The sequence below is a fragment of the Typopeltis vanoorti genome, chromosome 12 (assembly GCF_054136105.1).
Source record: "Typopeltis vanoorti isolate ZY-2024b chromosome 12, IOZ_Tvanoo_1.0, whole genome shotgun sequence".
Taxonomy (NCBI): domain Eukaryota; kingdom Metazoa; phylum Arthropoda; class Arachnida; order Uropygi; family Thelyphonidae; genus Typopeltis; species Typopeltis vanoorti.
Genome location: NC_143560.1, coordinates 51,260,205 through 51,283,957, shown reverse-complemented (window position 1 = coordinate 51,283,957; position 23,753 = coordinate 51,260,205). Strand labels below are relative to the sequence as shown.

The 23,753-nt window shown below is 35.3% G+C and overlaps 1 protein-coding gene across 5 annotated transcripts in view; it reads right to left on the bottom strand.

The window, feature by feature from the left end:
* LOC150100785 (peroxisome assembly protein 10-B-like) overlaps positions 1-23,753 on the bottom strand; it is a 160,684-nt gene that overhangs the window by 47,144 nt on the left and 89,787 nt on the right. For all 5 annotated transcript variants that reach the window (XM_090401706.1, XM_090401705.1, XM_090401702.1 and 2 more), the window contains exon 6: positions 14,654-14,814. In XM_090401706.1, the coding sequence (XP_090257832.1) occupies positions 14,654-14,814 (161 nt within the window). The remainder of the gene's footprint in view (positions 1-14,653; positions 14,815-23,753) is intronic.

Below are 23,753 nucleotides of genomic sequence, written 5' to 3'. Positions count from 1 at the left end.
AATTTATATTCTGAATATGTTTTATTGTCGTTTAGCTTCATGGTTTTCCTTTAACTAGGTCCTGAGACATACCATCATTCTTTTATAAAAACAATTAAGGGTCAAAAAAGAAATCTGAGGAACGAATTATACATTTTCTCATAGGTTATTATATTCGATTACTGCATTACACACACACACACACACACACACACATATATATATATATATATATATATATAAATCAATAAAAAAAATTTAAAAATCCTTAACCCACCCATGGTATGAATATACTATAGGTTTATAATCTGATTGATTTTTTTTTTTTTTTTCAATATTTATATATTTTTGAAATTGGACATGAATTTGATTTTGACTATGGGGAAAACTGTTCTTTACCTTAGTATGTTGATAATGAATATTCCAGTTTTAACTTTCAATCGAAAGATAAAACCAGAAATTTTACTTACTTATTTAATCCTCTTCACTCCACCTGGGAGCATAGGTCTTCCACCACCATTTTTCACTGGACTCTGTTTTTTGCTTTTGCTTTTATTTGGTTTCAGTTTTTATTAATATTTGTTATTTCTTTCAGTATTGTTCTTTTCCATGTTTCTCTTGGCCTTCCTCGTCTTCTTTTACCCTGTGGGTTCCAATCTAGAGCCTGTTTTACTATTATTTTATCTTCTTTCCTCAACACATGCCCCAACCATCTCCATTTCCTTTCACGTATCTGTTGCAACATGGGTTTCTGGTTTGTTCTCTGCAATAGTTCTTCGTTTGATATTTGTTTTGGCCAATATATTCCCAGTATCATTCTTAAACACTTGTTCAGGAAGACCTGGGCACTGTTAACTGTCTTTCTGTTTAACATCCAAGTTTCTGATCCATACATTAGTATTGCCTTTACATTTGAGTTAAATATTCTCATTTTAGTTTTTATAGACAAATTCTTGTTTTTCAAAATATTTCTAAGTTGGTTGAAAGTTGAATAAGCCAGCTGTTTCCTACTTCAGTAGTTCCTCCTTTTATTGATACTATTGAACCAAGGTATATGAATTGTTGTACTTCTTTAAGCGGTATTTCTTCTATTGTTATTTTTTTATTATTTTGTTTTGCATTTATTTTCATTAACATTGTTTTATTTTTATTTATCCTAAGACCAACTTTTTTTGGCTATTTCTACAAGTGTTGTTGTTTTTTGTTCTATATGTTGGTGCTTCTGTGAAAGTAAGCAGATATCATCTGCAAAATCTAGATTGTGGAGTTGGTTTTGAAGTAACCATTGTAGTCCTGTATTTCCATGAGATACTTTTCTCATCACCCAATCTACGACAATTAAAACATAGTAGGGGAGAGTATACAACCTTGCCTTACTCCTATCTTTGTTATAAATGGTTCTGAGAGAGTATTTCCATGTATTACTTTAATTTCAAAATCTTCATACATTTTTTAAATGATTCTTATTATTTTTTTGGGAGTCTATAATTCCTAAGTAATTTCCATAGGGAAGATCTGTTTATAATGGGAAAAGCTTGTTCAAAATCGATAAAATTTAAATATAAGCTTGCCTGCCATTCTAATGATTGTTCTATGATAATTCGTAAAGTAGCAATGTGGTCGGTGCATGATCTATGGGCTCTAAATTCTGCCTGTTCTGGTCTTAGTTGTTTTTCTATTTCTATTTTGATTCTTTCTAGTTATCCTTGCTAGTATTTTACTTATAACACTCAGCAATGTTATACCTCTCCAATTTTTGCATTCAGATAGGTTCCCTTTTTTGAGTAATTTAACCAGTAATCCAGTATTCCATTCCTTAGGCCACCTCTTCTTTCTGCCATATCTCATTTAGTAAGGGATATAATATCTCTGCTAAAAGTTTTGGATTTGCTTTTAGTATATCACCTAGTATGTTGTCTGCTCCTGGTGTTTTTACCTGTTTTGATCTGAGTTATTGCTTTTTAATTTCTATTTTTGTTATTTCGTTCAAATTTATATCTAATGATGCATTTTGTTCATTTAATTCTAGGCTCTGGTCACCATTAGTCATTTCTTGAAATTTCTCTGAGAAGAATTCCACCCATCTATTTATCTGTTATTGCTTTTTAATTTCTATTTTTGTTATTTCGTTCAAATTTATATCTAATGATGCATTTTGTTCATTTAATTCTAGGCTCTGGTCACCATTAGTCATTTCTTGAAATTTCTCTGAGAAGAATTCCACCCATCTATTTATCTGTTCTTTTTCATTTAATAATAGTTTTCCTTCTTTATTGTATATAGGAACTATCCATTTGTTTCTTTTTCCACTTAATTTCCTTGTAATATCATACAGCTTTCTAGTATCATTTATACATGCAGCATCCTCTGCCTCTTATGCTAGATTCTCTACGTATTTTCTTTTATCATTTCTTGCACTTCTTTTTATTTCTTTGTTAATTGCTCTATATCTTTCTGCTTGTTCTTGTTCAACATTTTCACCAATCTGTAACAGTTTCTCTTTTATTCTATCTCTCTCCTCTATTTTTAATTTGGTGTTTTCTGATACCCATTCCTTATCTGTATTAGTTCGAAATCCCAATATCTTTTCTGATGTGCTCATTAGTATGTCTTTAATCTTAGTCCATTTTCTCTCTATGTTATCTCCTTCTCTTTTTTCGAGTTTATCCCATTTATCCTGTAGAGTTGTTATAAATTTATTTCTAATCTCTTTGTTTTTGAGTTTTTCAATTCTAAACCTCTTCCTATTGTGTACTGTTTGTTTATTTTTAAATATTTTTACTTTCATGGTAGCTGTTAGAAGAAAGTGATCTGAATATGCCTCGACTCCTCTTTTAACTCTGACATCCAGGAATGATTTCCTCCAATTCCTTGATATAAGTACATGATCTATTTGGTTCTTTGTCTTTCTATCTGGTGCTATCCATGTCCATTTGTGGATTTTTTTATGTTGGAAGACTCCCTCCTATTACAAGCTGATTGAACATACAAAAGTCTATAAGTAACTCTCCATTTTCATTTATTTCTCCTTCTGCATACTTTCCCATAACAGTTTCTTTATTAGTATTATCATTTCCAACCTTAGCATTCAAGTCTCCAATTATAAGTTGCATATCTTTTTTACTTGTTGTTTCTATACTTCTTTGTAGCATATCATAAAAATTATCCTTTACTTCCTGGATCGCATCATTTGTTGGTGCATATATAGCAGTTATTGTGATGTTCTGCTTGCCGGCTTTAAATCTAGCGTTTAGTATTCTTTCGGATATTGGGTCCCACTCCATTAGTGCACCATGAGCTTTCTTTGTCATCATTAGTGCAACTCCCTTTGTGTGGTCATTCGTATTTTGGTTCCCAGAGTAGATTAAGTAGTGACCAGAGTTTAATTTGATTTTTTCAGTTCCTATCCATCTCGTTTTGCTTAATCCCATTATTTCTAGTCTGTATTTGTCTAGAACTCTCGAGACTTGGTATGTCTTCCCAGTTTCAAACGTGGTTCTAACATTCCAACATCTAAGCTTGTCTTTTGGTAAGGTGTCTGTCACTTTCTTCAGCACCTCTGCTTCCCCAGAAGGGCTTTCATAGAGGTGCCTCGTGTTCATGGCAGTTCGTGTTCTAAAGAAACAGCATATACGACAGCATGTACAATTAAATAAAAAATAAACAACATGTACGACGAACACATAAATCTGTCCACAAGTTCGTGTTCTATTTTCTTCATCTGGTATCACATTTTGGAAGGTTTCAGTTTGCACAGCAAAGATTTTTTTTCTAAGACTGGGTTGCTAGCCCTGCACTCAACCCTCCCCATTTATCTGGGCTTGGGACTGGCATGTCAAGTTTTCACTAAGCATGGCTGGGTTCCATAAATTTTACACGTCAACATTATTTTAAAGAATTATTAAACAAAGATTTTCAAAAACAACAGTCAAATAAACTGGAATGAATATTTACAGGTGAAAGAGAAAATAGTTCTCAAAAGTCAAAGAAACTTTAAAGAAGATGAAAAAAGCAAAATCCCCCTGGGATAGATGATTTACCTGTTGAAATAGTCAGAGCTTCTGGTGGTTTAGGATCAACTGATTATGTGATATACTGACAGGAGGGGCAAAAATGGTTATGCCTGATGAAATATCAGGTAACCAAAAAGTTTGTGCGGTTTATCATAACAAAAATTAAACAACTGCAGAAATTTTTATAAAATGTTTTATTCTTTAAAATAAGCACCTTAACAATCTACGACTCTTTCCCGATGAGATACAAGTTTGTAAAATTTTGCTTTTATAAAATGTTTTGTCTTTAGAAGTAATAAACCTAGTAACCTCTGCTTCAATCTCTGTTTTATTGCAGAACTGTCTATTTTGCATGTGATTGTCTAACACCATAAACGGTGATAATCGCTTGGAGAAATGTCAGGAGACATTTCTTTTCATCACAAGTGAGCAAGTAATCCAAAAACAGCTCATTTATATGACATGAAAGAAGTGAAGAACAAACTGATAGCCTTTGAAGTTTATTGTCATCTGATAACACGTGTGACCCGTTTGCTTAGCTTCCATGATTTTCCCAGTTGATGAAAGTGTAAACAAATTGTTTCACCACTCATGTTAAACATTTGTGAAAGTTCTTGACATGTTAATGTAGAATTATTTTCAAACAGTGGCACATAATTCTTCAATATCAATCATGGAGGGGTCTTCCTGAATGTGGCACATCTTCGAGTGATTCATCACCAGAAACAAATTTTTTAAACCATTTCTGCACAGTACCTTCTGCTACTGCATATTTTCCAAATGCCACACATATCTTAAAGGACACTTCTGAAGCCTTCAAACTGAGTTTAAATTCATAAAGCAAACAAGCCCAAATTACACCAGGTGTAACTGACATTTTAAAAGGGTTCAAAGTCACAGAAAAAGAGTATACACCAAGTTAGAGTGCACTGATTGACAGATGCATATCTGTATCTTATGATGGACATAAAAAACTGCACTCTGCATACCACGACAAAATAAAACAAGTCATTGCAATGAAATCTACCAAAAACCACACAAACTTTCTTGGTTACCTGAGATATATATATAAAGCAGTCTCAAGGAGTAAGTATAGTAAATATAGATGGATAACACTATTGTGTCACTAAGAAAAAATTTATGAAAGGATAATGGCAACAAAAATAAGGGATAGAATAGAGGAAGGTCTAAAAGAAGAGCAGTTTGGTTTAGAAAGGGAAGATCAACTACTGATTTGATTGTTCATATAAGGGAAATGATGAAGAAGAGATACTGAAAATTTAGAAAAAGTCTATTTTGGCTTTTCTATATTTAAAAAAGCCTCTAGTTGGTTTCAACAGGAAAAGTCTGGAAAAGATAGGTAAAAAACAAAGAAGAAATAGTTACATTCAAGAACATGTTATGTTAAACATAAAAGTTATGAAAAATTAATATTTGTTGTGGTTGACGATGTAGTAATGTGAGCACATTTAGAAAATAGCTATAGACGAAACTGAACTAATGAAACAGAACTAAGGGGGACATGTTAGTAATAAGAAGAATGAGAGCACAGTTTTACATTATAAAATGTACAAGTTAATGGTGTTAGACTTAATGGGCAAGTCTTGAAGAGGAGTAAAATTTTCAAATATTTGCAAAGTATACTTTTTACTTATGCGGAAAGGCAGCAGGAGTAGATATTCGACCAGAAATGCTGAAGTATGGTGGTATAAGAGTCTTACAGTGGCTGCACTGCATAGTTCAGAAAGCCTGGACAGAGGGACAAATTCCCGATGATTGGAGTGGAGCTCTAATAGTGCCAATATATAAAAAGGGAAATAAAACTGAATGTGAGAATTACAGAGGTATTTCCCTACTGAGTGTTCCTGGCAAGATCTATGCAAGTATACTTGAGAAATGGTTGAGAAGAATTGTGGAAGAAAAGCTTGGTGAAGAACAAGCTGGATTCAGGCCAAATAGAGGCTATAAGGATCAGATTTTCACTTTACGACAAATAGTCAAGAAAGCATGAGAATATAATAACGATCTGTATTTAAGTTTTGTTGATCTTGAAAAGGCATATGACAAGGTCCCAAGAGAGAAGCTATTCAATATGCTACAGTTATATCGTATCATTGGGGCATTATATCAAGCAATACTTAGTCTGTATTTGAGTTATAAGTCGGCAGTTAGAATTGAAGGATGTACAGGAAGATGGTTTAATGTTAAATCTGGTGGGGAGACAAGGATGTACATTATCCCCTCTGTTATTCATTATCTATATGGATCACATTATGATGGAAAGTGGTATTAAACATGATATCAGAATTGGAGATGTTAATGTCAGCTCTTTGCTTTATGTGACGATGTTATACTTCTGAATAAATCCGCTACAAGTTTGCAAGATTCCCTGACTAAATTGAATAACAGTTGTAATAAATATGGTATGAAGGTCAGCATTAAAAAGACAAAGGCAATGAAAATAGGTAGAATTGTTGAAAATGTCAACTGTGTTGTGAAAGGGGAACCTGTGAACAAGTAAATTAAATATGGAAATAGACAACAGGATCAGCAAAGCTGGTATGGTAGGAAGTCAGTTGAATAAATTCATATAGAATAAGAGAGAAATTAGTCGGAACACTAAATTAGCTGTATACAAGACAGTGTTCAAACCAGTTTTAACTTATGGATCTGAGAGCTGGGTCAGAAGTAAAACACTTGACCAAAGACTAGAGACTGCAGATATGAGAGTCCTGAGAAAGATTAGAGGTGTGAACAGATGGCATCAATGGCAATATCATATTAAAAACGATTATATTAGGAATAAACTTGACATTGTCAGCATCCAGGAATGTGTTAGCAAAGCTAATCTCAGGTGGTATGGTCACTTAAACAGAATGGGCGAGGAAAGATTAGCAAAACAAGTCTTTTCTGCCAAGTTAGCAGGAAAATGACCCAGAGGAAGACCAAGATATAGGTGGATTGATACGGTACAAAGTGCCTTAGACGATAGAAATATAAGATCTGATAATGATAATACTGGAGTCTTGACATGTAATAGACTGATTTGGAGGAAAATTGTAGATAGGAAGTTAGTAATTATGTAAATTTTTCATGTAGTACTATCATATCCTGTACACTCCTTGAGGGTACATGTCAGGAATTTGATGATAATGAATTTAAGCACAGATATGACAGCTGTTGCGAACAGTATGGCCTCCCTCGACGAGTTCCTGACTCCCTGGAGTCGCTCTTAATAATAATATAGAATTGCCATTGCCTACAAACTTACTAAAAATCCTTTGTATGCAATAATTTCATTAAAACTATGTTAAACCAAATATGCGACATATGAAGTGTGACTTTATTGCATCCTGATGTCAGTACATTTCCATATATGGTGATATTGAGTGTCCCATGTGTGCACTATGCAGAGTCCAGGGCATATATAAACTCCCGCATCTCGAAGGAAAGCATCTCAGGTTTTTTTGCCAGTCTCACGACTTTAGCCTTTTCAAGGTTTTAGCCATACCTTCCCTGGGTCCATCACCATGCAAAGTTCAATTGTCCATCACCAGAGCCACAGAGAGCTCAATGGAGATAGCATTCATTGAACGGCTGATGCTGCTACGTCACTAGTTAATAGACTCAGAAGGTTAAAAATCATCGATGATAGAAGACAAAAAAAAAGGCAGGAAATAAGGACCAGACATACAGCCTAAAGAAAGAAAGATCACGAAGATAAAGAAATCAAGTAATTATTGTAGTGAATGAAAGAAATATATGTTGTGTAAATTGTCGTAAGAACAAGGAGAGAATTGTAAGTACTTCCAGACAGATCACATTCTGTGTTTTGGTCCAACTCCACAGTCAATTGTATTAGTATAATTAACTTTGATGTAAATGAATAAGTACCTATTCAAGGGACAAACATGCTATTATATTAGTAATTGTGAGTTATTGTTGAATGAGCATACGCTTGGCAAGAATTATGTGTAATAGGTAAGATTGACTAGTAAGAATATCAGAAGTTAAGCTTAGATTATAAGATAAAATTGTAGATCTAAGATAGAATTAGTTGTAATTATCTAAGACTTAAGATTTCATTGTGTCAATTCTTATATGTAAATTGAACATTATATGTATATATGTTACTATGAAAGACCGAAATTAGAGAATGTCAGTATTCTCCGGTGAATGTTGACACATACCAAATACGTCGGTGAAAGACCGAATATTTGGTAATATTATTATACATTTGAACCATCGCTGGTATATGTCGACAAGCACAGATAAGCTCTGGTGGGGGTCGAAATAACAATGAGTAAAATTTTTATTTTGACATATAACATAATATTATTTCTCCTATTTTGACATATATCATATATTTAAAAGTTGCATGTTTGTCTTAATGTAATAAAAATATTTTTATTCAACATTCACCATCAGTGCATGCTGAATGTGTAAGTTTATTATCATCATCATCATCATCATCAAATTCCTGCCATGTACCCACAAGGGGTGTACAGGATATGATAGTACTACATGAAAAAAATTACATCATTACTAACTTCCTATCTACAATTTTCCTCCAAATCAGTCTGTTACTTGTCAAGACTCCAACATTATCAGATCTTATATTTCTATCGTCTAAGGCACTTTGTACCGTATCAATCCACCAATATCTTGGTCGTTTTGCTGCCAACCTGGCAGAGAACACTTGCTTTGCTAATCTTTCCTCGCCCATTCTGTTTAAGTGACCATACCACCTGAGATTAGCTCTGCTAACGCATTCCTGGATGCTGACAATGTCAAGTTCTTTCCTAATATCCTCGTTTTTAATATGATATTGCCATTGATGCCATCTGTTCATGCCTCTAATCTTTCTCAGGACTCTCATATCTGCGATCTCTAGTCTTTGGTCAAGTGTTTTACTTCTGACCCAGCTCTCAGATCCATAAGTTAAAACTGGTTTGACTTGTATACAGCTAATTTAGTGTTCCGACTAATTTCTCTCTTATTCCATATGAATTTATTCAATTGACTTCCCACCATACCAGCTTTGTTGATTCTGTTGTCTATTTCTATATTTAATTTAAAATCTTCAGTAAAAATTGTGCCTAAGTAGCTGAAATGTTTTACTTGTTCCACAGGTTCTCCATTCACAACACAGTTGACATTTTCAATGATTCTGCCTATTTTCATTGTCTTTGTCTTTTTATTGCTGACCTTCATACCATATCTATTACAACAACTATTCAATTTAGTCAGAGAATCTTGCAGACTTGTAGCGGATTTATTTAGAAGTATAACATCATCCGCATAAAGCAAAGAGCTGACATTAACATCTCCAATTTTGATATCATGTTTAATATAACTTTCCTTCATAATGTGATCCATATAGATAATGAATAACAGAGGGAATAATGTACATCCTTGTCTCACACCAGATTTAACATTAAACCATCTTCCTGTACTTCCTTCAATTCTAACTGCTGATTTACAACTGAAATAAAGACTAAGTATTGCTTGATACAATGCCCCATTGACACCATATAACTGCAGCATATTGAATAGCTTCTCTCTTGGCACCTTGTCATATGCCTTTTCCAAATCGACAAAACTTAAATACAGATCTTTGTTATATTCCCATGCTTTCTCGACTATTTGTCGTAAAGTGAAGATCTGATCCTGACAGCCTCTATTTGGCCTGAATCCAGCTAGTTCTTCACCAAGCTTTTCTTCCACAATTCTTCTCAACCGTTTCTCAAATATACTTGCATAGATCTTGCCAGGAATACTCAGTAGGGAAATACCTCTGTAATTCTCACATTCAGTTTTATTTCCCTTTTTATATATGGGTACTATGAGAGCTCTACTCCAATCATCGGGAATTCGTCCCTCTGTCCAGGCTTTCTGAACTATGCAGTGCAGGCACTGTAAGACTCTTATACCACCATACTTCAGCATTTCTGGTCGAATATCATCTATTCCTGCTGCCTTTCCACATTTCAAGCCTTTCATGGCTTTTTCTACTTCCAGTATGGATATGTATTCCTGACTGCATGCCTGGTCAGTGTTTTTTGAAACTGTGCTGTCATCACTGCTTGTTTCATTTAGCAGTTTTTCAAATTAATTACTCCATACTTCAAGGATATCTTTTTTTCCCATTTTCATGTCACCTTTATCATCTCTAACTCCTTTTACAGCACTCTTTCCTCCATTCCTAAGCTTCTCAATCGAATATCATCTATTCCTGCTGCCTTTCCACATTTCAAGCCTTTCATGGCTTTTTCTACTTCCAGTATGGATATGTATTCCTGACTGCATGCCTGGTCAGTGTTTTTTGAAACTGTGCTGTCATCACTGCTTGTTTCATTTAGCAGTTTTTCAAATTAATTACTCCATACTTCAAGGATATCTTTTTTTCCCATTTTCATGTCACCTTTATCATCTCTAACTCCTTTTACAGCACTCTTTCCTCCATTCCTAAGCTTCTTCAACAACCTCCAGAATATTGTGCCACCTTCTTGATATTTATTTTCTATATTCTTGCCAAAGTCTTCCCATGACTTTTGTTTAGCTAGTTTTACACAGTGTTTAGCATTCTTGCATTTGTCTCTATATTCTCTAAGAGCACAAGCTGACTTATTTGACAGGAACTTTTGATATGCTTTCTTCTTTTCCTTCACTGCCTCTTTAACTTCCTGTGTCCACCAGGGAGTTCTGATTTTTTTATCTCCTTGCAGACAACCTCACCACATGCCTCTCTGGCAGAATCAATCAATGTTTTCTTCAGAGTTTGCCACTGAATCTCCAAGGTTTGATTCCTGTTCTCAAACTCTTTCTTTTTTTTTTCAATAATCTTTCTGTATTTTAGTCTACAGTTCACATCTGAGAGCTGCTCAACTTTTATTCACTTTAAAACTTTCTTATATGTTATTCTTTTCGATATGAAATTCAATTTTATCCTGCTCAAGACTAAATAGTGATCACTTCCAATTTCAAATCCTCTGTATACTCTGGTGTCCTGCACCAGGGAGAAAACATCACTATCAACAATAACATAGTCAATGAGAATTTTCATATTCCTAGCCTCTTCTCTCCATGTGAATTTGTGCACATTTTTATGTTGGAACATGGTGTTAGTAATAACCAGTCCATGTCCTGACCAGAAATCTAACAAATATTTGCCATTATTATTAGCTTTGCTCTTTTCTCCAAATATTCCCAAAATATTTTTGTATGTCTCACAACAATTTTCTACTCTGCTATTTAGATCCCCAACAAGGACCAACTTTTCCTTTTTCAATGTGTCAGTTGCTTTTTCTAAAGCCTCAAAAAATTCCTCCACTTCTACCTTAGTAGATCCTTCTGTGGGACCATGGGCACAAATAAGTCTCATTGTCCAGTTCCCCATTCTCATATTTGCCCACATTACTCTACTTGAGACTGACTGCCATTCAAGAAGATTAGCCTCGTATTTTGTGTTGAATACTATGGCTACTCCTTCTTTTCCTTGATTGTCATTGCCTGAATAAAACATTTTGCATTTATTGCTCAAAAAGATCGCCCCAGTTTTGGTCTTTTTTGTTTCAGTCACCCCTATTATGTCAATCTGGTACTTATCTAATTCCTCAGCTAGCTCCATTTCTTTGCCATTCAGGCTTCTTACATTGATAGTACCGATCTTTAACTCTGGTGATGTTGAGTTGGGGTTTGTTTTCAGATTTGTTCCAGTAGCTGACTTTTCGCTGTTCGCCCTGGTTCCCTGGCGAAAGTAAGTTTATTATTGGTATTATTTTATTTTCTGATTTAGAATGTACTGTTTGTTTTAGGTTCAACAGTTTATTTATATGTGCTGTTACTTAATCTTTCTCCTATTTTGACATATATCATAATATTATTTCTCCTATTTTGACATATATCATATACTAAAAAGTTGCATTTTGTCTTAATGTAATAAAAATATTTTTATTCAACATTCACCATCAGTGCATGCTGAATGTCAACATTTGCCGGTGTAAGTGAGAAATAATGATATTTAGCAAATATTTCATACATACACCAAGCGACTATGTGAATGCTGACATTCACCGGAGAATATCGACATTTGCCAGATATCGGTCTTTCACAGTAACATATATATATATATATTTCTAGGCTTAAATAAATTGATTTGTGAACGATACACTGAGACTGGTCTGGCAATATACTGATTTGACAAAAATACGAACCTGCATGTTTCTGATTAATAAGGGGAAAGTAATTATGATATGTTAGATTATATGTTTAAGCCACGAATGATATAAAGATAAGCGAGAGTTAGTGAAGAATAATATCTGCTTTATCTTTGTTTATATTTCTTACAGACTTGCACTCAATAAGTAGTTTAACTGGCAGAGTTGTAAAACAAATAAATTTGTTAAACTACAAGTGTGAATTAAAATAAACGATTAACAATGGTGCAGTCGACATCAGATTGTTGTGTCCCATTCTTGTTTAAATATATATTTCCTTATGCTTTCCTTTCCTTTATATATCTTATCCCTTTTCTCCGTGTATCATCACTTCCATACTAAAAATCTAAGCTCTTGCTCCTCTTAGTATCCTAAAACATTTATTTTTTAAAGCTACACCATTTAGGACATTTAGTTTATAAAGAAATTTAAAAACTTAACTTTTTCTCCCCCCCCCCCCCCGCACCTAGGTTCGTACGTTATTACAAGCGGTGCATTGAATGGCAATTACAGGCAACTTCATATTTCATAAGCAAAAGTTTATTAAACTCATAAAAACAATACAGTAAATTAAATTCTAAAAACTACAATTCAATACTAAGATGATACAATGTTAATAAGATAAGCAAAATACAAAATATGAAAATTTCACACTAGCACGTGGGAAAAACTGTTATGCCTCCACAAAGGACTCTACACACACACACGATAAAGAGGCTTTCCCATCAATAATTAAGTTGGCTTAAATCTTTCACCCTCTTAAACACAATAATATGACACAATAATTCAATTAGACACAATTGGATTACACACATTGATTTACAAGAGTTGTGTGGGCTTAGCAATTCCGTTGCTACAATGAACGCCACATTCAGTTCTTTTGACCTTTCTCAGTTAAGAGTAAATTACATATACTAGTATCAATACACCCTATCGCTCGTTCAGCACTGATAAACTAGTTCCCTCTTTTTCTATACTATTAAGTGAGCTAAAGTCCTAGTTCAACTCTCATTCAAGTCCTTCAATTGCTAAGTAATACGAATTACAATTACAACCATATTAAATTTAACAGAATTAACATAAAATCTTTCACAATACCATTTGATGGAGCTCTTCTACTAGACATTACTTGTCTGCGATTCCTGAGGAAATATTCCTTCTGTGGTGGGACATATTTGAGGTACGTCAGATAATGAGGGCCACCTCGGTTACACCATATCAGGCTTCTTCTAAGGAAACACGATCTATCTGCTGTTCTGCAGTCATCAGATTTGCTATGAGGATATCCACAATTTCTATTGATGATCTCCTTCCTTTAGACCAGGGTTAGCTTAGTATACATTAAATACCTTTCTTCCTGACCATGTGGTGGCCTTTGTTCTCGATGGTAGGAAAATGGGACCTAAAATCCCACTTACTAATATTCCATGTTGTGGCGGACGGAGGGGGGCTCCTGACCGTCACTCAGGAAACTCATTAAGGTAACCTCCAAACAAAAACTGGCAAAAGGCCTCGTGTGTGTGTGGGGGGTTTCTAACCTTATATTATGACCCTACTGGCACCTTCTGCAATTAATTTTCTTCCCCTGCGATATCATGATACGTTTCTCGTAACCTGTTAGGGCAGTGTCTCCCTGCTGAAACTTTTGCCTTTGGTGGGCCGTGTGCACACAACTGACCCACGGCAGTATCTAAATCGGGGATGGTGACCTTGGGCTTTACTTTGGTTCTAGTTAATCCTATGAGTCAGCTTTATCAAACTCTATCAGCTCACCCAATTTTTCCAAGAATTAGCATAACTTACAATCTCTAGTTTCAAGTGTATAATAAGCAAGGCGTTTACATGCAAAACTTTTATAACTAAATACTGTAAATAAATATAATTATCTTATTTTTCTAATATTATGCAATCAATGTTCTTATGAGAGTGAACAATTATTCTTTTCAATATATTTATTTCATTTATACCTAGATGCAAGTACTATTTTCTCATTAAGGTTTCTGCTTGTTAAATTGTGATCAATTGAATTCTCTTATGAAGTTTACAAGGATCACAAATTTAACAAGATGAGATAAAGCAGATATATTTTACAAACTATCACAAACACTGAAACAAAAAACTGAAAAGGCAGGACCAAAGTCCAAATGCAATTCATAACAGACTATTACAGTGGTTTCCATATGAGTACATGAGAGATGACTGTTGACCTCAGCTTCTTATTCAAAAAAAAATTTTTTTTTCTTAATTGTTTGTATATCTTTCCTGGGATACTCAACAGAAAAATTCCTCTATATAATTCCTGCAAATTCTTAGGTAGAAAACAAATATAACAAAAACATAAATGCTTGTGTATGTGTATACTTATATGAAATTAATGGATGAGGTTGTGAATATAATTTAATTTACAAAATACATTATAAATAAAGTAAATATTAATTTTACCTTGCTTCAGAAAGTATACTTCTTGTCCATTCCCTGTGATGTTGCATGAACCTATAGCCTTGTATGAAAACAGTAAGACAAACTTGAATAAGTGATAACCAACCCAAAATTCTGTAGCTCTTTTGGGAACTGAAATCCAGTAGCCATTTCCTCAAAAGCACCTGAAAGCAATAATATTACAGTTATGCAAGATGCTTACATCTTGCGTAACTGTAACAGATTATACATTAACTATCAAAACAATATCTCTATTAATACTAGATACTAGAAAAAGCATATATCAAAATACAGTAAGTCGCTCATCTGGTGGACAGATGAGCGACTAAATGACAGATGAGTAAATTAAATTTATTTCTTAAATAAAAGAGAACACAGAAAATGTATTTGCTTTTTGTTTTTTTAAACTACATTCAAAAATCTTTTTATTATTATTATTATTTTTTTTTTTAGCAGCCCATAGCTTGTTTCCATGATAAATGAATTAATGGGACATTTTAGATAGCTTTAATTAGCTAATGCCGAACTCAATGCTTTGGTCATTACATCACAAATAATTGTAACCACTTCACAGAAGGTATTGCAATTACTTATCTTCTGGTGAGCCTACGGTTCTGAAATTATTGTTGGTGTTATTACAGTAAATCTGTGGCTACCAGCTCAACAAAACATTTAACCTTATGTCTTTTGTTTTCTTGGTTACTACTTGAAACAAGTGTAATGCTGTTTTTTTTTTTAATCTCATCCACAAAAGATTGTAAACCTATCATACATTAGTATCATGGATGAATTAGGAATTAAAGAATTAGATAACCCAGAAACCCATGTATAGATAACAAACATGAAACTTCTTATGCTATGTTAGGCCTACAATAGGGCGGTGGTATCACACCAGTGGATGAATCTATGATCTAACATTTGCAAACTTCTATGTCTCTATGTCCAGAGTGTGATTCAAACTCACAGGTGGTTGGGAAGTAGATATCCTATCCACTCAGCTAACTATGCTAGTACTTAGTGAAAACCCATAGCTACCTATTATTATTATTATTACGGGCGACTCCAGGGAGTCCTTAGACTCATCGAGGGAGGCCCTAAACATCATGTCCACACAACTATACAACATTCTCACAGTATCTATCATACCTTGCCTTGAACTCACTCACTGTCCTAGCACCCACAACAGACTCTGGCAGCTTATTCCACTCATTTACCAATCTAAAAGTAAAGAACCCAGCTCTAACACCCCTGCTAACCACACTCTTGCCCAGCTTCCATAGGTGTCCCCTAGTTCTCCCACCACCAGTCCTGATCTCAAAAATATCCTCTGAGTTAATCCTATAGAAACCCTTTAGCAATTTGAATGTCTCAATCATATCTCCCCTTTTCCGCCTATCAACTAATTTTTGCAACCCACAAATCTTCAACCTGTTCTCATATGGTTCATTCCATAGACCTGCTATCATCTTGGTCACTTGCTTCTGGATCCTCTCCACCTCCTCCCCATCAAGAAGGAACCCAGGTGACCAAATCTGGGCAAAGTAGTCGAGATGAGGTCTTATTAAGGCTCGGTACAGAGGTACAATAACTTGCTTGTCTCTGCTTGTCAAGGTATTTTTCAACAACCAAGTGAGTTGATGAGCTGATTTAGCTACTTTTGCAATGTGCCCCCTAAACTTCATCTCCCTATCCACCAACACTCCCAAGTCTCTGGCCTCATCAATCTCCCGGAGTACAATTCCACCAATGTGGTATACTGCTGCTAATTTCTTCACCCCAAAATGCATAACCTTACATTTTGTCACATTAGATTGACATCCATTCTCCTTAGCCCAGAACTCCAATCTATCCAAGTCATCCTGCAAGATTTTGACATCTTCTGCATTCACTATAACCCTACCCAACTTTGCATCATCAGCGAACAAATGAACTGTTCCTCTTAGATCCTTCCCTATATCGTTAATGAACAAATTAAACAGCAGTGGTCCAAGAACAGAACCCTGCAGCATACCACTAGTCACAGGCCGTCTTTTGGACTCTGTGACTAGCGGCATACCACTAGTCACAGTCACAGTCCAAAAGACGGCCTGTGACTAGCGGCATACCACTAGTCACAAGCCATCTTTTGGACTCAACTCCTGAATAAACTACTCTTTGATATCTCTCCCTCAACCACCCACCTATCCATCTCACCAATCCTATATCCATTCCCATATGTTGTAGTTTACGGATTAGAATTCCATGTGGTATCCTGTCAAATGCCTTTGCCAGGTCCAGCAGTATCACTGTAAACCCATTACCCTTATCCAGTTCAGCCGTCACTGTGTTATAAAACTTGAGCAAGTTACTGAGGCATGATCTACCCTTCATAAAGCCATGCTGTCCCCCATACAGTATCTCATTTTCATCAATCCATTCCTGTATTTCCTTTGACTACTTTCTCCAAGACCTTGACAACGACTCCTGATATGCTGATCAGTCAGTAATTTGCAACCGTAGTCTTGGATCCTCCTTTATGCAGTGGAACTATTTTCCCCTCTTTCCACACCTTTGGGACTAAACCAGACACGAGACTCAGATTAAACAACATGGTCAAGGGCGCTGATAATTCTTTAGCTGCTTCATGCAAGACCCGTGCGGGTATACCATCCAATCCCACAGAGGTATTCACATTAAAGTTCTGTAATAGACTATTCACCTCCACTTCATTCATCACAATTCCCATAAAAACTAATGGTTCCTTCATTTTTTCAATATCACCACCTGGATGATATACTTTTGCAAAGTGCTCGCTCAGTAACTCCACTATATCAACTGATTCATAATAAATTTAGTTTAATCCTTTATCCAAGTGTGTGCAAACAAAGTTTGCACCTGAGCATATCTTCAGGACTGGGGTAAAGTGGTACAACACCGGGCGACTCCTTGCAAAGGTGGAGCAAGCTACCAACACTCCTATCTCAGTATCTCCCATAATGCAAAACACATCTCCTTGCAGATATGTATAATGTTATGCATTAAGGGAAGGGCCACTACCCAGACTAGTTTCGACCTTTATTGAGGTCTCTTCAGTGGGAGCCAGGCCCAAGTGGAGATACCAAGGCAGAAGCATTAGCAAGGTCATCTCCTCCTATAGGAGCTGCCAAACAGTGTGCCACCTTTTTATTAAATTAGTCTGGATTTAGAGAAAGATGTTGAAAGTTTATTTTTCACTTAGTCAGATAAACTAAGTGAAAGTTTATTTTTCACTTAGTCAGATAAAGGATTAAACTAATAAATTTAGTTTAATCCTTTATCCAAGTGTGTGCAAACAAAGTTTGCACATGAAAGTATCTTCAGGACTGGGGTAGAGTGGTACAACACTGGGCGACTCCTTGCAAAGGTGGAGCAAGCTACCACACTCCTATCTCAGTATCTCCCATAATGCAAAACACATCTCCTTGCGGATATGTATAATATTATGCATTAAGGGAAGGGCCACTACCCACACTAGTTTCGACCTTTATTGAGGTCACTTCAGTGGGAGCCAGGCCAGGAGGCCTGGCTCCCACTTGCACCTTGCTAATGCTTCTGCCTTGGTATCTCCACTTGGGCCTGGCTCCCACTGAAGAGACCTCAATAAAGGTCAAGATATTTTCAGGTGCAAACTTTGTTTACACACACTTGGATAAAGGATTAAACTAAATTTATTACAGTCTGACCAAGTGAAATATAAACTTTCAAAATCGACTGATTCAGTGACCTCCTTACCATCGTCATTCCTTAAAATCATTTTTCCATGTACAGTTTTTTCTTGCTTGCAGCATATTGAAAGAACTGTTTGGGATTCTCTTTAGCTTGCATAGCTAGTTTCCTTTCATAAACCGCTTTTGCTTTTTTCACCACACTTATTACCCTTCTGGCCTGTTCTTTATACCGTTTGTGTGCCTGCAGGTCACCTCTTTAAAGAAAGAGGTGACATGCAGGTCACCTCTTTCTTTAAATTCCCTCCACAGTTGTTTCTTTTTTTGCAGCTCAGGCTTAATGGTGTTATTCATCCATTTAACCTCTACTTGTTTTACTATTCAGATCCTAGGTATACAATCAGCCATAACCTCCTGCAAATGTTCCTTGACCACGTCCCATGCTCTATCGACATCCAGCCCTTGCAGTTGTACATGCCATGGCACTGATCCAAGCAATCTCCTAAGCATGTCATACTTGCCAGCACGGTAATTCCACGTACACCCTGTCTTAATCGAAAATTCCACACCTTTAGCCACCTCCCAGGTCAAGACCTTATGATCACTCTCACCAATAGGTGGCAATATGGTCATATTCATTACAGTTCAAATTCTCAGATGCTATTACCAGGTCAAGCACTCTCACACCCCTAGTATTTTCAATTACATGCTGTCTCAGATTGTTATCCCTTAATAATTGAATAAAAACCATTTCCTTCCTCACATGTGTCCTCTCCTCCTTCCAATCAGTGTTACCATAGTTGAAATCCCCCATAATAATTACCCTACTTCCACTCATTTCATCAATTTGTTTATGCATACTATCTCCACCATCTATTCCATCACCTGGTCTATAGCAGCACCCTTGGTGACTATGGTCCCACAGAAGATTCTACTAAGGTAGAAGTGGAGGAATTTTTTGATTCTTTAGAAAAGCAGCTGACACAATCAAAAAGGAAAAGTTGGTCCTTGTTGGGGATCTAAATAGAAGCGTAGGAAATGATTGTCAGACATACAAAAATATTTTGGGAAAATTTGAAAAGAGCAAAGCTAATAATAATGGCAAATACCTGTTGGATTTCTGCTCAGGACAGTCCGTGTCCTGAGCAGACACGGACTGTCCGTGGCCATGGCCATTGAGAAAAGTGCTATCCTGTTGGTCCATGGGAGGTATTTTATCTCTCTCCTACCTTCGTAGTAAACTATGACGAGCATTCCCTGATCCACCACCTGGGGACACGCCAATAAGGGGTTACAGGTATACCATCTATTCCATCACCTGGTCTATAGCAGCACCCAACTGTATATTTTATTCTGCCAGTCTCAATCTCACACCAAATAACCTCAAATGAGCTCTTTTCACTATCCTGTGATACAACTTTAATTCTCCTTGGCTGCAGTTCATCAGCTATCATCAATAACACCCCTCCCCCCATTTTATTCTCTCTGTCCCTCCTAAACACACTATAACCTGCACACTCTATCCCACTAACTATATCATCTTCCGTCACCCATGTTTCACTAATGCCAATAACCTGTGGCCAGGAAGAGCCAATCAAGGCCAAAAATTCTTCCTTCTTGTTGCTAATACTCCTGCATTAGTATACATGAAATGCAGTGATCGCTTTGTCCCATGCTTTCTTTCTACCTATGCTTTTTTTTCTGCAGGAAGAAATTATTCTGTAAACAAAATAACTAAATTCTTGGGGATAAGTATAATGCAAATAACTGTGTTATTTTGTTTCTTAATAAATTTATTTTAGAATTTGACAGCTAGACTTTCTTCCCAGCTCAGAATGCATTTTGGGTGTTGAGCATTCTTTAATTATGTTTGCAAGTTCTATTAGGGTGGTCTGAAAAGTTCTTGGCCTAACAATGAAAAAATAAATTTATAATTTCAAAATTATTTTTATTTTTCAACATAATATTTTTCCTTAAGCTTAATACATTTATTCCAGGAATGCTCCAGTGCTATTATCCCATCCCTGCAGTGGTTCTCAGTAAGATCTGCAAAATACTCCCCTCTACAGCTGCAATCACCTCTTGATTAGAAGAAAAACGCTGACCAGCAAGGAAGAATTTTAGTTTTGGAAAGAGACAGAAGTCAGAGGGAGTCATATCTGGGGAATAGGATGGATGTTCCAACAATTCATAGTGAAGATCCCTTAATTTTCCCATTGCCAAAACACCTTTGTGGGCAGGTGCATTGTCCTGAAGAAGATTTTTTTTTCTTCTGCAAACCAGGTCTTTTCTCATGAATTTTTTCATCTAGTCTGGTTAAAAGATCCGAATAATATTCCCCGGTTATTGTTTTACCCTTTTCAAGATAATTAATAAACAAAATGCCTTTAGTATCCCAAAACACCGATGCCATGACCTTTCCTGCTGATGGAAGGAATTTGTCTTCTTTGGTGCTGAACAACCGGTTTCTGTTCACTGTTTTGACCGCTGTTAGGATTCTGATGTGTAATGGTGAATCCAAGTCTCATCCATAGTAATAAATCGACACACAAAATCAGTTTTATTCTTGTTAAAATGCTCCAAGCACTGTTCAGAGATTTTCATGCAAGTGCGTTTTTGATCTGCTGTGAGGAAGTGCTGCACCCATCTTGTGCAAAGCTTTTTCATAATGCAATTCTTCATGCAAAATATATTCTACACGTTCTTTTGAAATGCCTATAGTCTCAGCAATTTCATGCTCTTTGACTCGCTGTCATCCAATACCATATCTTGCAATTGATCAACAATTTCCGGTGTTGTTACACTTTTTTGGATGTCCTTCACTTGGATCATCTTCAAGGTTGGTACGGCTACGTTTAAACTCAGCAGCCCATTATATACTTTTATGAACTTCAAATGAATATATTTTGGGTTTAAACCTTCTTTTACAAAGAATTTTATAACTGCATGATACTCAATTTTATCCATTTCAAGGGATACAGACAACACTTTTGCTTCAGGCAGCTGTATAAAACAAAGTACTTGATAGAATGACTTGCAATTTCACATGGATGCTTATGACAGATGTACAAAAAAAAATCTAGCTGATAGTGTTACCATCTATGTGAATAGATAAAATTGAGTATCATGCAGTTATAATATTCTTTGTATTGTACTGTATGCATTTATTGTATGAATGTTTATTATCTTCTAGTCTTCTTTTGTCTTGTTGAAATGTGAATGACCTAGTTATCAGTAATGTGTGCAAGGATTTTCCAAATGTCTAGGTGAATAGCAGAAAGTTGTACAGCAATCTCTCGATTAGTGCGCCTAATGAGTTCTTTAAAACAGGTGCAATTAATCGAAAATGCACTAATCGAATATAATAACCTATGGGAAAAAGTATAATTCGTTCCTCAAATTACTTTTTTGAACCTTCATTTTTTTTATAAAAGAATTAAGGTATGTCTCAGGGCCTAGTTAAAGGAAAACCATGAGAAGCTGAAAAACAATAAAACATATTCAGAGTATAAATTTTATTATTCTACTTCTTAACAATGAATTGAGCTAACGTAGTTTGGCGGGCATTTTGTTTCTTTTTTTCATAAAACCGATAGTATGGCCCTATTGCTTCTTCTACTCTTCTGCAAATTTTACTGCTTCTCTCTTCATCAGGGTCAGCCTCTAAGCATTGCTGCTTAAAAACTTTGAATGTACGAAAAATATTTTCAAACTGTTCTGCGAAATCTCTTTTAGCTGACTATCAGGGTTAAATTTTCTTCATATTCTTCGGGATCTTCCCACTGTGCATCTAAATTTAACAGGTCGGAATCATCACTCAATTCTTCAGAATGAAATTTAATTAACTCTTGGACGTTATCATTGAAGGGGAGAAAGAAATGAAGGAAATACGAATTGGTCACTAACACGCGAAATCACTTGCTTTATAGATAAAAATTTCCCAACTGTTATACAAGCAAAATAGTTACCACTTTAAAAACTACAATGATCATAAAAGGGAAGTTAATGTTCCGATGTGTAATAATAAACAACTCATCCCAGAAGATGGATTGATTACCCTATTATCGGAATGGATTCTACTTTTTGTAACATGCGCAGAAGTGTTGAAGGCTCTCGAATCTGTGGGCATACTATAGCAGATGACATAAATTTTGGCGGTAAAAATTTGGAACATAGTGTACATAGAAGTAGTGTAGTATGCCATTAAAATAACTTCGTAAAATGTTTTAAATCGGTAAATAAATTATTTCATTCTGGTGAGTGATTTTTTAAAATAGTTAGCCATAAAAATGTATAGATAGAAAATTTTTAAAATCTGTAACATTTATTTTTAAGATGTATATAGGCGCACTAATCGAATTTAGGTATCGAAAAAAAAATGATGCACTAATTGAAAACAAACTAATCAGGGTTGCCCTCGAGGGATTACTGTACTTTCAAAGGATTAATATTGAAAGGCTATAACCTGTCTCTTCTCCCCTCCCCATATTTTGAATCTGTTTGGCTATTTCCAGATGAGTTTATATATAGAGGACATTGATCTAAACTTCTTCGATTAATATAAATGATTATAACTGTCTCTGTATTTAATTACAAGTTTTCCATACCTATTACAATCCTTGCATGCTGAATCCTTAATTTATGATCGTCACACTTTTTTTCTTTCTCTCTCTTTTTTTTTTTTTTTTTTCAGTCATATATACAACTAAGTTCTGGAACATATAACACATTTGTGCCATGCTGAACAAAGACTAAAAAATAAGAAGTCTATTAATATTATTTTTTTTGAATAGCCACATATCACAACTGAAATTCATAATCTTTGGGAAACACTTGATGACGAAGGTTGTTCCAGAGAACAAATACATAAAATGAAAAAGGAAAATGAGAACCAGATTCTGTGGATTTGCAGTTTTACTACAAATGAATGCTAGGCATCTGCTGCTTATGTTATTGTACGCTTAGCAAAAAGTGGAGGAAGAAAGAATACTTGTTCAGTGGAACAGTATTCTGTTCCACTAAACAGAATACAGCTGATAAGAAACACATTCTTATCAGCTGTATAAGATTATAAGCATTTGTCTAACCTTATAATCATTATAAGGTTAGACAAATCTGGGATTTCTAGAGTTAGCAAATGGACACCTAAGAAATAATGACTGGAGAACTGGATGTTATCAGGGAGATGAAGTGAGATCTTTCTTGTAAGCAAGAAGACAAGATAGTGTTTTAGTAACACTTAAAATAACTAGGTTGTCCTTCTCTCCACCCACCACTGAAGAATATATGGTGTTTGAGGTCAGTGAGAGAAAGTCATTTATATAAAATAATAAGACTAGCAGAAAGAAAAACTGTGAGCACTCTTATCTGAAAAGAGAGGTAGCTGTTTTCCAAAACCAGACAGAGAGAATTAGAAAAAC